Source organism: Protomyctophum bolini (assembly GCF_963924005.1).
Source record: "Protomyctophum bolini genome assembly, chromosome: 21".
NCBI classification, from domain to species: Eukaryota; Metazoa; Chordata; class Actinopteri; order Myctophiformes; family Myctophidae; genus Protomyctophum; species Protomyctophum bolini.
Genome location: NC_137882.1, coordinates 15,994,444 through 16,011,776, shown reverse-complemented (window position 1 = coordinate 16,011,776; position 17,333 = coordinate 15,994,444). Strand labels below are relative to the sequence as shown.

Sequence of the window (17,333 nt, the reverse complement as noted above, 5' to 3'; positions counted from 1 at the left end):
GACGCGCCGTATATGGTCACTGAGGGGCGGTCGCAAAAGCTGGCCCCGCCTCTCATCCTGGGACTGCGGTAAAAAATGGTCTGCTTTTCCTGCCCGGCAAAAGCCCAGCGTCGCTGACTGTGATTGGCTGGTTGGTTGTGAAAGTGATGGTGATGTTTCCACATGTCTTGGCAGGGAGCCAGAGCCAGCATCTCCATCTGTAGCTCAGCTGGTTTATTTTCTTTCCCATACATAATGCACGATAATAATAATAATAATAATAATAATACACAATGGGCCTTCAGTTGTCGTCTGTCTTGACTTGTCATCCTCCTGCTGTGGTTGGTAACTTGGTTGTGAGTGATTGAGGAATATTGAAACCATAATTCCTCATTTAATAACAGCATCAGCTCATTTCAACTGGCCAGAGGAGCTGGCCTGCAAAGTCTTAAGTTAACACGTCAGGGTTCCAGCCATTTACATTACCATTGAGTCACCTCAAACCTTTGAAGCCTAGCAGTAGGTGTAAACCTGATTACATATATTTTGTAACATGTGAAGACCCAGACTGGGTTTATCCTGCTTCAACTTTAAGGATGTTTATTCTGATTCTGATTCCTGAATCATAGGAATCACAAAGGATTGTTTCTGTGCATAAAGCTGGACACTATATGTGACTTTCCTAGGCTAATAGAGCTTGCTCGGGGGATAAATTGAATCAGGTCAAAAAAGGTGGCTGCCAGAATTGGGTTCTGTAGCTGTGTTATAACGTGAGAAAGCCCTGCCAGTGCTACTACCAACAGCCGGCAGGGTAAAATGAGCGCTCCCTAGGAAATGGTCTCCTACAAACACAGGACGGTGAACCAAGATGTCTATTTTGTGGTTCAGGAATAATACATTACATACCCATTTACTATTTTATTGTTGCATTGTGTATTTTGTTTATTGATCAAATTAATGTGATCAAATTGATCAAATTATTGTGATCAAATTAAGTTCAAAAAGACAAAAACATAATTGAGGTTTATCTAAAAAACGAAATAACATCTTATCTTATTATCAAAATAATAATTATCTGAGAATAACAATAGTAGGCCTACTGCTGTACCCACATACATGTATAATAATGATTACATTTGCATATGTCAATCCAGAATCTGATGAAATGGTATGAAAACAAAATAGGTCCATCCTTTAGGGACCTTTTATTGATGTCCGCTTGCAGGTTTTTGCATGGGTGTCATAGTAGTTCAGCTGCACACAGATCTGTCTTTAAGTGACAGGGAGAATTGGAGGCAGTCTTTTGTGTCCGGAACCCCTGGATGAGCTCCGTAGTACTGGAGACCGAGATAAGGCTCTGTTGTATCGCTGTAGAGACAATAAGACTTTAGGAACAGACCTATTAGCTGAATTTCTTCTATGCCGATAATTGTACCAATCAGGAGATATGCTCCACCAATTATAATGCGTTTTAAAGTTAAAGATAGGATAAGTGATATATTTTGGTCAACATAACTATATTCTGATAGTAATCATTGTTATAGTCTCCAGCTGTTTAATAAACAGAGAATACAGTTTCAGCCAGGTGGGTTGAAACATTTCAGCCAGTCAGGAAAAAGTACCCATTTATCAGGTTTAAAATTGATAGTTTTCCAGTTCCAATTTTGTCTGCTCATCACTTCCAATTTCACTTGTTTAATCTGTATTCTGTACAAGTTCTCTCTCCTGATTGGATATAGGCATCCCAACCTGAAAATGCGTTTTCTGTTTAATAAAGAGCAGGAGAGACGTTACTGCAATGCAGCAATGACATGAGTACTATCAAATATGTATTTAAACAAAAAACGTATTGGATACACTTATTTTAACAAAAAATATATCACTTAAATACACTACCTTTAAAACATTGTGTACGGTCTTTTGATTATGTATAAACCTGTGTAGTATGGACCACTAATGTGATATGACATAAATAATTCAGTATTATTACAGGTTAGTAGATTTGAGAAGGAGGCACCACCCACCCGTTGCACGGTGTTGTGGTGAGCATTATAGAAGGACACGGCGCTAGGACTGTCTGCCATCACTTCACACTGCAGCCGCTCAAAGTGATCATGGTCGTCCTCCTCCTGAGAACACAGGACAATCTCAGTAAATCATTCATCTTGCAAATTGTGCCTGAGTTAAGTTTCCAGGACAATTAAGGACAGCATCCACTGCTTCGCAGTGTAGTATAATGCATTTCTGTCAGGTGGAAATGCTTAATTCCCAGCTGGGTGGGTTTATAGATGGCTTCGAGACTCAGAGGAAGAAGTGATTTGAAATCCCTTCAGTTCATGTCCTATCAGAAGAATTATGGCAATAGCATCATCATGTTCATGTTAGTGTACTGTAAATTCAACGCCATCGCCATATACTGTAGCTTCACCTGAGCCAGATAAACAACATAATTACATTAATAAATCCAGATTTGGATAAACCTTGAATTATTTATGTCCACTCCACTGGTATAAACTAGATATGCATATTGTCTCTGTCGGGTGGAAACCTCATATGTTCCTTTTCAGGTTTCAAATTGAAGTATCTTGTCATTGAAGTATCTTGTCACACAAGATACTTTTGTGTAGTAGTGTAGTGTATGATCAAGTAGAGCGCTAATTAACGAAAAAACACAAAAAGTTAAAATATGGAGATAAGAGGATTCTGCCTGACAGCATCACAATATGCATCACCGTTACATATTATACCTCAGGTTTAGGTACAGCAAACTCACCAGAGCCAGGGCTCTGTCCACAGGTATGAGTCCAGGCTGGATGGGGCCTCCTCCTGTCCTAAGCACAGCATGCACCCCCTCAGACAGTAGGAAGCATTCATTGTACCAACTTTCAAAGTCTGAAACACATGCGGGAAAGAATGCAAAAATGATGATGTTTAGGAAGGTATTATCATTCTAAACTACATACAGCCGGCCTCGGACCACTTGAGGAAATCACAGATTTGAGGCTTTGACCTTTGCTTTTATGACATCTCTGAGACCATTCATGTCTTATGGAAGATGCTTCTAAACACGTATTCAATTGCTAGTTTGACCACTTCAAATACTCTTTAATCTTAACGAATAACCGAACATAGCCGATCTACAAGCTTGTAGATCTGCTATCTTCTGTGTGCACTGCACAATTGCTGGTCTGGACAGGAACAAACTGTAGGTTGAAAAGGCCCTCAGCTTTGAACTCAATAGAATCTGCACCTGGCTCGCTGATAACAAATTATCTTTACACCTGGGAAAAACTGAATCCATTCTCTTTGGATCAAATAGTAATCTCAGCAAGGCAGATGGCTTAGAGTGGTTGACAATATTATTACACGAAAAGATGAGATTACCTGCCTAGGTTCCATCCTGGAGGCAAATCTTTCCGGTGATAAAATGGCCATCAACGTAATCAAAAAATTCAACCAAAGAACAAGATTCCTATACAGGATGTCCTCACTGGTCAACAAAAAAACCTTGAAGACCCTATAGGAGCCCTCGTACAAGGTTTCTTCGACTATGCATGCACCTCTTGGTACCACAGTACCCCAAAGGTCCTTAAAACAAGGCTCCAGACTTCCCAAAACAAACTGGTCAGGCTACTACTTGGCCTCACTCCCCGAACCCACCTCACCCCTGCCCACTTTGGCAGGCTGGAATGGCTTAGGGTTGATGACAGAGTACAGCATCTTGCAATGTGTCTGGTCCACAAGATTCGATACACCACCAAGATACCCATGTACCTGTCTAAATACTTCCTTAATGTCAACGAAGTCCACACCCACAACACCAGAGGGAGTTCAACAAACCATGCGCAACCCAGATTCGGCACAAACAAGGGACTAAATTCATTTCGCTCCTATGCCATCAAAATGTGGAATGCCCTACCAACAGTCATTAAGACATGCGAATCCCAAAAAGAGTTGGAGATTACCGTCACATCAGAAGAATGGGCAAACATGTGCAAAACACAAATTACATCCACCAACTCAAGAATGTGGAGAGAATTCTGTTGGAAGAACTTAATGAGATTTTTTATTACTCCCAAAATTAAATCAAGACAACTGAAAACAGATCAGCCTTGCTGGAGACAATGTGGCCACAAGGAAGCGGGCCACGCTCATATTTTCTGGTCTTGTCCTAAAATTCAGAAATACTGGCAGGATATTCACTCCACCTTGGAGACCATTCTGTGTTTTGAGATACCTCTGTCTGTTTCTTTTCTACTGTTGGGAAATATCCCTGAAGAGTTTCTAACACATGATAAATATTTAATCAAGATGCTCTTAGCATCAAGTAAAAAAGCAATCACACGACGCTGGTACCAACAGGACCCACCAACGAAAGATCAATGGATGGACATTATTGAGGAACTGTATTCTATGGAAAAACTAACATTCATACTGAGACTACAAGAGGATAAATTCTATAAAAAATGGGAAAAGTGGAATCTCTTCTCTCAGCCTAGCGATAGTGCAATAGGATTTCATTGAATGTTTATTGTAATAAAAAAATGCAGCCTTTTTTTCTTTTACTTTATGTCCTTTTTCTTTTCTTTTTCTTTCCCGTATTGTCTTGTTAGTTGAGTTTTTGTTTGTGTCTGTTCTTCCTTCAATAAAAATTAAGTGAAAAAAAAAAAAGACATGCGAATCCTGTGACTCCTTCAAAACTGCTCTCAAAGGGCACCTACGCAATTCGAAAGCCCCGGTAAATCTGAATCCCCCACCCACCCCTTTTTCCCCTCACTGTATGTTTTTTTCTTCTATGATGATTTCCTGTTTTTGGCCATATAGAAGTGTATACTGTATTTGTACGTCTCTAAATGTTTGTGTTGGAACCAGATTGGAACTAACCGGTGAGTAGGCGCACCCTGCACTGGTCCACCAGATGTCTGCAGTAGTTCACCTCCGTCTTGGTGGAGCACAGCTCCTCGAACCTCTGACGGTACTCAGACTTCAGCTCTCTGAGACGCAGCATCAGGGTCACCTCTGGCTCGTCCAGCACCAGGTCCCCTTCTTCACTCACAAACTGACCTACACGCACGCACGCACGCACACACACACGCACGCACGCACGCACGCACGCACGCACGCACGCACGCACGCACGCACGCACGCACGCACGCACGCACACACACACACACACACACACACACACACACACACACACACACACACACACACACACACACACACACACACACACACACACACACACCTTCACTATCTCCATCTCCATCTAGAACAAGATGCCTGCGGTTCTACCTGCAATATCTATTGTATATCGAACCAATATCTTAAGGTTTGCATACATGTGCTATCACTTACTGCTCTGTGTTTTGGTTCTTTTGCACCTGGGTAAACCGCACTGTCTCCTCAGCCATGAGGGTCAGCTAGCTGAGTTTTATTGATGTTTGACATGCCAGTTCAGCATGGCGTGCATTTTCACTTTCTGCTGATTGCTGATTTTATCAGGGGCTTTATGACAGATGACCAATCAGTGCTCCCCACCTCCTCTACATTTAAATACTAGGGATTTACAAATATGCGACGAGTTGGGTGAATGAAAAAAATCTTTGCGATACTCTATTTGAAGTGAAACCTAGTTTTGGGTTTGCTTGTTTACCGTATAAACGAGAACTATGCTCCTTGGAGCACAGGTCTATGCCAGGCCGGGTTGCCTAACCCAGGCCAAGACAGAGTCACAGCCAACCATGAGGCACGCTGTAGTCTGAAATAGGTGATGACTACGTGTATTAGCTTACCGTACAACTAGCAATAGTAAATGTGATATTATTCAAGATTGAACAACTGCATGGACCATTTCTTTCTTAAAATGTGTATAGATGGCCCGGCCCGGCCGAGCAGTCGAGTCACCTAGGCTGATAATCCAGCCTGACAGCATGTTACTGATTCGAGTCCCGATCCCGACTACCTTTGCTGCATGTCTTCCCCCCCATCTCTCTCCCCCTTTCCTGTCAAACTACTGTAAATCTATCAGTAAAGCCAAATACAAACAAAAAAACAATGTGTATACTGATAATTTACAAACAAGCTTCCAGAGATAAGTATCGACTATCAAGTGTCTGTATGTATACTTCTCCCTGTCTGTGAGCTCCCCTTCTGGGCACAGCTGCCATCTTGAGCCACCCAGAATAGCAGAACCCATGCCGGACCACAATTTACTAATTTGTGAGGGTGTAATTGTGATAGATACCTCAGACAATCCACACTGCAGAAATCCACTAGCCACTGCTGGTATGAATTCAGTGTAACAGATTGCTGTAAGGAGGTGTTGCCAAAAACACTACAAAACACCCTGTGAGCTAAACTTAAAACGAAAGTATACAAGCTCACAATGTGTCAAGGTGCTACAGATTGTGAGGATGCAAATCTGCTATTTTTTAAGCTAAATATATTTCCAATGTCCAAAATACATTTTGATATCATTTTTTAATGCATATTTTGTGCAGTATGGCTCTGTGTCCTGAAGTTATCAATCTGCTGGGTTCATGACCTCTCTGTATTTGCCCCGTAAAACCTGTGTTTTGTTTGCACTGAACCAAATGAGCCAAGTCGTAAAGTCTTACTAGGGATGCCACCTGCCACACTGGGTTCAAGTCTCACACATACAGTGCAATGCACAACACCTCTGACATCCTGTTATTTGCACCTTAAAACCAAAACATAACATCAATGGAGACAGACGGTGAGGTGCAACTGTTGACATTTTTGTGGTGGCCCTTATGGGCAGAAGTGAAAGCAGTTTTGGACACTCTTGTTATATGCCTGTTTGTCAGTGTGTTTATTTGTAAAATATTCAGTAGAGAGTCAGGGATGATAGCATAAGATAAGAGAGAAGCGATCCTATTAATTATCACATGTGTAAACAGTATTGTAGGAGCAGCAGGTGTGTAGTTGCAGTAGTACTGTATGTTATTGGCATCTAGACGTGAATATCTCTGCTGTCGGAAAGAAACCACTCCAAAATGTTCATTTTTCAGGAAATGAAAAATATAATTGTTTCATGAAATGAAGAAAACCTTATATTTTGAAAACAAAGCAATACTGCCCCATCAAAGTTGCTGTTGTGACTTTATATATTATATATTGTTGTTTTTTGTACTGTATTGCAGGGGTTCTGGCTGGAAAATGGCAATTAAGAGTTTACATAGAGCACATAGTTTCAGTCTTTATTTATGATGTATTTTCTCTATTATTAATGTTATTGTAGCGGCCAATTTGTATTGGGGGTGGGGAGGGGAGCGGGGGCATGGCCAAAGCATTTCCGGGGGTCCCCAGCCAAAAAGGTTGAGAACCCCTGCTGTATTGTACACAGGCACCGGAGAGGGGATCATTTGGGTCTGAATGTCCCCGCACAATTGGGGAATGACTATAGTCCAAGAGGAAAATTAGCAAGAGAGGCCAACTTTGCTTTACTTTTGATTTTCCGTAACTTAGACTCTTGGTTAATGGGGGCTGATTTGGGAAATGGTAATCATGACATTTGCCATACAATGCTCAATGCTCGTCCACGTGACATGACATTGTCAGTGTTGTTGTCAGCCTGGGAGAGGGGGGGGAGGGGAGGTCGGGGAGAAGCAAACCACGCATACTATATTTAGGAGACCATTTGTAGGCTTTGTGTACCATTTCGCCTCTGGTGGCTCCAATGAAGGTCACCCATCTTCATACAGACCATCTTTGCTATAGTCTATCTATTTATTTATTTATTTTTCCCGACTGCCATTTTGTTGTGCAATTGTCTATATATATATATATATATATTGGCTACCGCTGCATGCTTGCCTCCCACCGCAATGACCATTCTTTTTTTTAAAGATTAGTTTTGGGGCTTTTTTATGCCTTTATTGATAGGGAACAGTAGAAAGACAGGAAAGGAGAAGAGAGATGGGGAGTGACACGCGGCAAAGGCCGTCGGGATCGGGAGTCGAACCCGCGGCACGCCGTCCGGCTGGCTTGGCAGCCTAGGTGCCCAGACGGTTGAGCTAACACCGTTCAGGCCCGCAATGACCATTCTGGCTATATAGCCTATACTGCCTACGACGTGCAGTAACTGCAGTTGCTCTCTAGTCTGAGTAGTCTCAACTCTCAATCTCGAATATTGTCCCCCCACTTTTTACGTCCCGATGCGCCACTGGTATTGTATGCTGCTGGTCCTTGTCTCTGAGACAATTTTCAAATTCTCAGAAGTAAATAAAGTACTGTTGAACTGTTGAACTCCTGTAATGAAACAAGGACAATAAAGTGTGAAGTACTTTGAGACGCTCTCCAGTCGTTGTATTGTCGAATGGACAGTGCCGTGCGGTCAATCTCTCTCTTGGCCACGTTGACCTCGTCAGTGAGCTGTCGGAGGCGGCCGCGGCGCTCCACCAGCCGGGCCTTGTTCTCCTTCAGCAGGCGGTTGAGCTCGCTGCCCTGCTCCGCCTTGAAATCCTCAAAGGCCTCGGCTTTGGGTGGAGGGGAGCTACTGTAGGAGGAGAGCACACATGCAGCGGATTATAGGCTTAGGATGTGAATCATAAGGATGTTCGCCCTAACGCCCTTATAATAAACCCCATCCTGACCGGTATGCTGCATTGGTCCAAAGTCTCATAATAATGCAAAGAGTTAATGCATTCATATCTTTGCACTATTATTAACCCCGCCCCTCATTCATGCATCTATCCCACTCCCAGTAAGCAGATAGGTCCAATCCATAAACCATAACCATATCAGTCAGTCAGTCAGTCAGTCAGTCAGTCGCACGCACACACGCACAGTCGCACACACACCGGCCGGTGGGGTGTGGTTCCTGTGTGTCCTGGCTCTCTGTGTCAGCTTCACGGCTCTGCTGTTCTTTCTCATGTGTGTGGGTGGGACTCTGCATGGATGCGGGAACCGCCTCCACTGATGCTTCCAAAACAGGGCCTCCCTCTGCTGCCTGTTTCTTGCTTTGGCTAGTCAATCGAACAGTCACAAGAGAATGGAGTATGAATTATACTTAAATACTTAAATGTATCCTTGGATGCAACGCGTTGTGAACTTGAAGATATCATACGACAGTGTCCTACGACAGAGCATACATATACATTAGGTAGGATCATGTTTTTGTATTAACCACTTGAACCCTAGCATCCCTATTCTGAGGAGAACGCTGGCCAAAAATAGCAGATCTACAAGCTCATAACGCCTCGCGCTGCAAGGCATTGTGAGCTTGTAGATCGGCTATTTTCGGCAGAAGTTTGTGTAGAGGGAGAGGGACATGGTGGTTTACCAGACTAGTCAATCAAGTCTATTTATGAAACCTAGGGAAGAGGTTTAATCTGCAACACAATTTGTTCACATTACAGTGTATAGTGGGGGTCCCTGCTTTATATTTCTCTCAACTAAGGAATAATTGGCCTGAAAAACGTTGAAGATCCCTGCACTAGAATGTTTCCCTCTCGATTCCCCAACCTGTTAATCACCTTGTCGTGACTGCTGCGTCCATGGTCTTCTTGGCTTTGACGTTTCCCACAGATGGGGGGCGACCGTGTCTCTCCAATGGCACCGCCACCCCTACCCCAAAGCCACTGCTCTGCAGCTTCCCCACGCCGCCTTTGGACTCCCGCAGCTGGAAATCATTTATGGGATTGGCATCCAGTCAATGTGATGAACACTATTAGTGCCTCATAGTCAGCCCATGTCAGTCAATAGAATAAAATGGGATGCATTCATGCTAAATCAATGGGGGGGCCCTTTGGGCCTCTCCTATATGCTGTCTCCCTCTCACCTTTCCTTCTATTCTGTTCCCTCTCAATGAAGATAACAATGCAATGAGGAGTCAACCACCCATTATCCTTAAAAAACAACCTTGATGTTTATCGGTGAATTGATCATTGACTGACCTTGTCCTTGTCAGCACCTGCACTCTCGTCTTCCTCCACCAAGTTGTGGGATTGATGTAGCAGATCTCTCACTCTCTGCTCCTGTTCCCTGGTCGTGTGTGTGTGTGTGTGTGCACGCACACGCACACACACACACACACACACACACACACACACACACACACACACACACACACACACACACACACACACACACACACACACAAATTCCTAGTCTAGCCAATATTTTTGCCCAGAATTCTGAATGTGAATACCGTAAGTCATGTTTTTGAATGTGAAGTGAACTGTTGGTTTGGAGCACACTCACTGCACAGCGAGTCGGAACTGGACAAACACTTCATGGAGCTGTCTGACACTTATTATCTGTGATTCCATGTGAAGACAAAAGACAGTAGAGACTATAGTAAGTATTAAAGGGTAAGTCAATGGGGAACATATTTTTAATTATCAAACAACTATTTTTGAAATTCTCGCCCACCTTTGGAGTTACATCATGGCAAGGTAACTATAGTCTACACAACCCAAACCTCTACCAAAGTGGTCCAGGTGTTATTTTGTGCAAAAGTGCATTATTGGCTATTTCCCCTAACATAAGACCTCAATGGGGGTTGGGGTTTTGTGCTAATTCGCTTATTTCCATCGAAATAAGTAGTAAAGTGTGCCACTTGGGATACTATTTACATTATGAAGAGAGGATATACAAAATAAACTGTATTTTTGAGCGATGGAAATAAGCGAATTAGCACAACATCCCGCCCCATTCAATTCAATGCAAGAATAGCCTTTTATTATGGAATTCTCCTTTAAGTATATGAGACAAGTTGATGACAGTGGTGGATGTCATGTGCTCTCTCACACTGATCTCCTCCAGGCTTCCCTCCTCTAGGTATCTCTGCACCTGGCTCCGGCTCTCGGCTACCTGGGCCTCGGACATCGTGTCGTGGGGCGTGCCGGGGTGGTTGGCCTGGTGAAGGGTTCACAGTTACACACTGGGCATGTCAGCGTTTCAAATAATTATTCAATTAACTCAAATGTTCGAGTTAATGAATAAGCCGGTGGTTCCGAAACTAGGGGCCGGGACCCCCTGGGGGTTCCCAAATGTTTTGGGACGTCCCCAGATGATTCGCTTAATGACATGTGCAACTTTAAACAAACCAACATACAGTATAAGTGTATACTTGGTATTTTCACATTTCTAAAGTGACAATTAGAGGACTTTTAATACCTATAAATAATAATAAAAGAAAACTATTGCGAGACATTGTGTGAGCTTGTAGATCGCCTATTTATCTGTAGCCTCGTGTAGACATATCTGTGGAACTGAGTCAAACAAAATGTAAAGCCTCAACTCCTACAATTCCAAGTGGTTGTCAAGGTGGGGGTTCCCAGGGGGGGGGGGGGGGGGGAACCCTTGGGATAAGCAACACTCACCAGAGTATTCTGTATAGACAGATTCTGTTTCAGCATTTGAACCTCCTTCTGAAGTGTCTTGATCTGAAGCTAAACACAATCATATATATTCAATCATGTTACGTTTCCATGTTGATATGCCCCTCTCTGCTCTGTAATTGGCACACATGGCACACATTGATTTCTGTACAACACTCTCGGAGACTATAGTCTCTCGACACAGACTGTTGAGGACGCTGTTTTTCCTTTGTTTTGCCAATGGGTTCCCAGATTGGTACAAATCTAATGCCAACTGCACCAACAATATGGTCAATGCCACTATGACATCATCGTGTCAGTATATGTGTGTACAGCAACCTGAACGTGCCCAGGAGGTTTAAAGTGTTAAAGTGTTAAAGTGTTAGACAAAGTTATCTTTGGTCTACAAATCCTTTGTTAATGATCTAAAATCCACATGGTTGTCTGCAGGTATATGTTCTTCATTCGTTTTCATTGTTTTTATACGCTATGCACGTTAGTTCTGGTCTGTGAGCAACGCCAAAGAAGGACGTGCAAAGTGGTTCAATTGTAACACACGCCATGCCATATCATAACATAATAATAATTATGTAATATTTACATATTTGGCATAAATGTATATTGGCCAATGGTTCAGTCAGCTGTCTTTCAATTACAGAGTGTATTCTAAATCAGATTGGGAACTCAATCAATCAAGCTTTCCATCTTTTTTGTGTAATCAATGTATTTTCCCATTGAACTGACTCAAACACTCAAATTTATGTTTGATACATTTTCTTATTACATCCATGTTATGAAAACAATGTTAAATGACAGTTGCTTCAATTAAATATAATTGATTTAAGCGCATGAATCATTAATTAATGACATGTGAAAGTTTAAAAAGTCCTCACCGCTGGGTCTAAGTGTTCGTTAACAGCTGGGTCACTCTGGACGCGCTTCATTCTACTGGCAAAACGCAGAGTGGAAAGCTGCAAAGAGCACATTCATGACCACCACCATGGTCACTCATGTATGGTTGAAACAAATTGTCGATAAAAAAGACCCCCACTCCGTTTTTCAGTGGTTCTCAACCTGTGTGTTGGCACCCCTAGATGACAGTAAAGTGACATTTTAAGGACTTTTAATACCAAATATCTAAAAATAAAAAGGGGGGAAATAAATGGGAAAAAACCCCATTACTGCATCAAAAGTAATCAACAAACGAATATGATTCTTTTGGGGGTCCCGGCCTGAAAAGGTTGAAAACCACTGTTTTACATCACACTGTATTTCCCAATACTTACTGTCTCTTCAATCTGTGCTGCTTCCCCATATATGTTGGCCACAAGTACAGTGTTGCAGTTCCCACCTACAGAGAAAGACACAATACATAGTGTGTCATATATGTAACAGAGCTGTTAATTTATTACCCATAACTGAGTGCTATGCTACTGAAATAGCAGAATTGTGTCTAATATTGTTGTGAATAATTCAGGTCCGAATAGAAAAAAATTAACTAATTGATTCACATTGTGTGTGGAACAAAAACTATGCAACGCCAAACGGAACACACCACCAGAACCCAATTGTTTTTCCTTTTTTCTTTTTTGGTGATGCCTGGAAATAAAACGTCTGGGTTTCCGAGGTTAACCTTACCCAGTGAGTCTTTGAGGGCGTGTGTCAGCTTGCTCTGTCTGAAGGGAACGTGGTCCCTGTGGTGGTCTGATAGGGCCAAGATGGTCTGCTCCAGGAAGGACAGAGACCTGTTGATGTACATGGCCTCCCTAACCACCTGACCCTCAGACTGCAAAGGGAGGAGGGAGGGACACAGCTTGAAACAAAGTTGTTTTGATTTGAAGTGGGGTTTTCAAAGAGTGCAATGTTTTTGTTATAGCTAAAGATGAGTTCCACTCACAGTTTAGCATAAAAGACAGCTATATAAATGTATAAACTTACCCCAGTCTTACCCAGCCTTTCAGAACCTGCCAGGTCCACCAGATTCAGCTTTGAGGAGACGTACTTGGCATCGGACAGAATGTGGGAGCGAGACTGTGTAACATTGGAAACATGGAACTCCCTATTAACTATATTCAATAGCACTCAATAGTCAGACATCAATCCTTTTAACCAAATTAATTACCTCAGTAGGTACAGTATAGTGAAGGTGCAGTTAACGACAGGTGTATTACCTCAATATGCACAGTGAAGATGCAGTGAGACCTGGAGGAATTCTTGTTCAGGGCATGAGCTCCGATGATGCGGTTCATCTCTCCCTGAGAGAACGTTTGAGAGTCATTTTGACATTCAACTAACGTAAAAAATATTTAAGCTAACAGCTCTCCCACACATCTTCAGGAATAACTATTTTGTATTAGATAAGATAAGGCAAAACCGATAATAAGTAATAATTGAATTACAAGCTCCAAAGGTAGGGGGGAAGTCACGTTCTGGCAGTTGGTTTTCCCTTTTGAAACCACAATGAAAAAAGCACACAGCACACAACACAACACAGACCTCAAACAGCAGGTTAAAGGCCTCCTCTTCAGAGTGGACAGGGTGCAGAGACAGACCTCTAATGGAGACCCCTCCTCCGCCTGTCTCCTCCACCACTGCCAGTGGTGCCCCTGTGGCCGGGCCTGGGCGACCCCGCACAGAGGAGGACAGCAGGTCCACCAGGGTCTCGTTGTAGATTTCCAGGAAGGACAGACGCACAGAAAAGGCGTGGTCAGACCGACTCTGCACCTCCTGAAACACCTGAACGCAAAATGCGACAGAAGGGCAATAGACGAATTGTACATGGCAGATAAATCATGAGAGAAAATACTGTGTACTTGTGATTAAGATACCTCTCTTTGGACATGTGTCTCCCTCAGTGGGGTTTGGTCTCAATTTGACAAAAAACAATGGATAAACTGGCCATTTTATTCTAGAGCCCAACATTTCTGTCTGGCTCTAGAATGGAGGACAGGATAAAGATACCTCCTGAAGGGCCCGTGGAATGATGCCTCTTTGCTTGTAGGATTCTGTGGTTCCTGTCATAGTGTAGGTCTTCCCGGCACCTGTCTGCCCGAAGCACATCACAGTACCTGGGAGACATGCAGGACAAAGCAAGACATTAATAACTTTATTTAATGGAATCACTTTCAGTATCTTAGGCGTTGACACAGTCACATACAGTATAAAGGTATATAGAAGAAAGGTGTGTGTGTGTGTGTGTGTGTGTGTGTGTGACTGTGTGTGTGTGTGTGTGTGTGTGTGTGTGTGACTGTGTGTGTGTGTGTGTGTGTGTGTGTGTGTGTGTTTGTGTGCGTGTGTGCGCGTGTGTGTGTGTGTGTGTGTGTGTGTGAGAGTGTGTGTGTGTGTGTGTGTGTGTGTGTGTGTGTGTGTGTGCATGTGTGCATGTGTGTGTGTGTGTGTGTGTGTGTGTGTGTGTGTGTGTGTGTGAGAGAGAGAGTCTATGATCTAATCTCGCAAATCGCTAGTCGCAGTGCCAAACTCATGCAGCCAGTAAGCGAAGGAAACCTTTTTTTGTTGTGCCAGCCCACTTTTCATACCGGTACTTACATAGAACCACAGATTTGTTAAATCTAAAAAAATAATATAAACTTTTAGTTTTCCTGGGATTCTTTGGATCATGACTCAATTCCTCATAGGCCATGTAATTTCCGCCTAACTATATTTTCCACCATTTTGCATTTTCCTCATAACACAATTTTTGCTCTTGCTCCTACAGATTTTGTACAAAACCCATAAAAACCGCTGCACATTAGCTCTGTAATATGATTAACATGTATGATAAATAGTTTTGCTTATAAATTGCCAAAATTCATGCCAATTTTGTATCACAATGCAGAGCCATGATTTCACTTGTAACCTGCATAAGGGGAACCACAACACAACAAATGAATGAGAGAATGAGTGAAGGGTGGACTAGGTTTATTTATAACTGACTTACCTACTCTACTATTGATTGGAGGTATTCAAACCACAGACATACCATTGTAGCCATCCAGTGCTCGCAGCACGACCCCTCGACCCACGCGGGCGTACACCTCCTCTTGGGACACATGATGCAGGACACCGTCCAACCGGAAAGACCTAGAGCTTAGCTGGTTGTTCACCGCCATCACTCTGCAGCCTTTCCTCTGGTAGACGTTTAATGTCTGACAGCAGAAGGACAAGAAGACAACGAATAGCAGCATTCATTTCAAAGAGCACTTTGGCTGACAACTTGGATTTGGTCCAATCCATTCCTGTCTTTCCAAGTGACTCACGCAAAGATATTAAAACCACTAACAAATCCAGTCACTTGTTTTACATGAAGTGAAGATACCAAAACATATAGGAATAGATCATGAGGCCGCTGCTTCTTTATAGTTAAAGCTTACTAACTGAGGTGATCAAACAAAATATAACAATTTCAACAGCGGTGTTGCAGCGCATTAAACTTAACTTCACCTGGCTTGATCAAATGTTTTCAGTTATTGTTTCACATTTTTTTTATGTTATCTTCTGAATCCACTTGAAACCATAAGGTAGGCCTTCTGATCTCACCTGTCCATCAGGCAGGTATTCAATGAGATCTTGGGCAAACTTTGCCGTTGGTCTTGTGCGCACAAAGACGCTCACTCCGTTCCCACCAGCCTTCATATCGCCTCTTTCTGCTAAATCATTACAGGCAACATAATACTGTCATTTGTCATTACCTTTCAATTAAATTCAAATGAGCTATATTGGCATGAGAAAACATATGTTTACATTGCAAGCAAAACTAAGAAAATAAATGGGGAAAGTAGGTAGAGTTGGAGGGGTTACAGTATTGTCTTAAAGAGATTTGTCACATTGCAATGTTATACACATGTTTATAGGGTAAAGCTTTTTGAGACAAATAGCAGCAATCTTTAGTCCCTTTTGGGACAATTTCACAATTAGCATTTTCCCAAAAACTAATTACAAAAAAAATGCTCAGATTTAAAATGTGCTTAAATGTAGGGTAAACTGTGATATTGGTTAAAATTTGGTTAAAACAAAAAGGGTATTGTTAGTGTTTGTTCAATAAGAGGGGACTCCCTGTCTCTCCAGCTCTTTAATAAACAGAAAATACATTGTCAGGTACTAAAGGTGACACATTTTCAGCCAATCAAGAGAAAGTAGCCATTTATCAGCTTCATTCATCAGTGTTCCAGTTCCAATTTTGGAGGAATTTTGTCTGCTCATTTCTTTGTGTCATCAGTTACAATTCCACTTGTTTAATATGTATCCTGAGTCTGACTGAGTTCTCTATCCTGATTAGCTATAAAACGTATAGGTATCCTGACCTGAAAATGCTTTTTCTGTTGGAGAGCTGGGGAGTTACTGAACAAACACTCTATAGCAATGAGTAGGCCTACTATCACAATAGGTTTTTAACACTTATTTTAACCAAAGAAAATCACCCTACCTTTAAGGTAGCATAGCAGCTCTGTTTACATGTGCAGTTCAGGAGGTCCCACAACACAATAATGGTTAGCCTATCTGCCTATCATCAACCACACTTATTTGAACGTATAGGGTAGAAGACTATTATTACCTGCACTTTACTCTTTCATAAAAAATGCCATTGCGATTTCATTATTCAGCTTAAATATTAGCGGAGGGGATCAGATATCACCTGACGGCTGACAGCGCCACATCTCCCAATGACTCATCCTTATGTTGACATGTTGTCATGACAATCACGGTGACCTGACCCTTTCTGCAATGTAAATATAAGAACAAACATGCAGTAGCTTAAATTAAGAAGAACAATAATAAGTAAATTAATAAATTGACAGCAGGATGATGCAAAAAGTTGGAATATTGTAGCATATTTACAATTTATAACAAAGTAATAATTATGGATGCGGCCAGCCGGCCACATATGATATCGGTAGTGAGGGATTGGATTGGTTTCCAGGATGCTGATACAGTGTCACTGACAGTACAAAGACAACTGCCCCGTTGTACATCTGCGAAGCTGTGCCCCCTGGCGGCAATACCAGCGAA

General features: G+C 42.3%; 1 protein-coding gene across 5 annotated transcripts; it reads right to left on the bottom strand.

Annotated features, from left to right (window-relative positions):
* Nucleotides 1-997: 997 nt before the first annotated feature.
* Nucleotides 998-16,977, bottom strand: kif9 (kinesin family member 9). Of its 5 annotated transcripts, none has more exons than XM_080794054.1 (21): nt 16,879-16,977; nt 15,864-15,973; nt 15,307-15,472; nt 14,289-14,395; nt 13,824-14,063; nt 13,499-13,582; nt 13,266-13,358; nt 12,966-13,113; nt 12,614-12,678; nt 12,221-12,298; nt 11,331-11,399; nt 10,756-10,863; nt 10,207-10,262; nt 9,900-9,987; nt 9,480-9,625; nt 8,799-8,969; nt 8,289-8,497; nt 4,864-5,043; nt 2,753-2,871; nt 2,004-2,108; nt 998-1,347 (listed from the first exon to the last, which is right to left on the bottom strand). In XM_080794054.1, the coding sequence occupies exons 2-21, from the start codon at nt 15,957-15,959 to the stop codon at nt 1,252-1,254; spliced, it is 2,424 nt and encodes an 807-aa protein (XP_080650180.1). In that variant the 5' UTR covers nt 15,960-15,973; nt 16,879-16,977; the 3' UTR covers nt 998-1,251. The 5 variants fall into 5 exon arrangements, with proteins under 5 accessions (XP_080650180.1, XP_080650182.1, XP_080650184.1 ...); XM_080794056.1 differs by having other exon boundaries at nt 8,289-8,500; nt 8,805-8,969; XM_080794058.1 differs by having other exon boundaries at nt 8,805-8,969.
* Nucleotides 16,978-17,333: the final 356 nt, after the last annotated feature.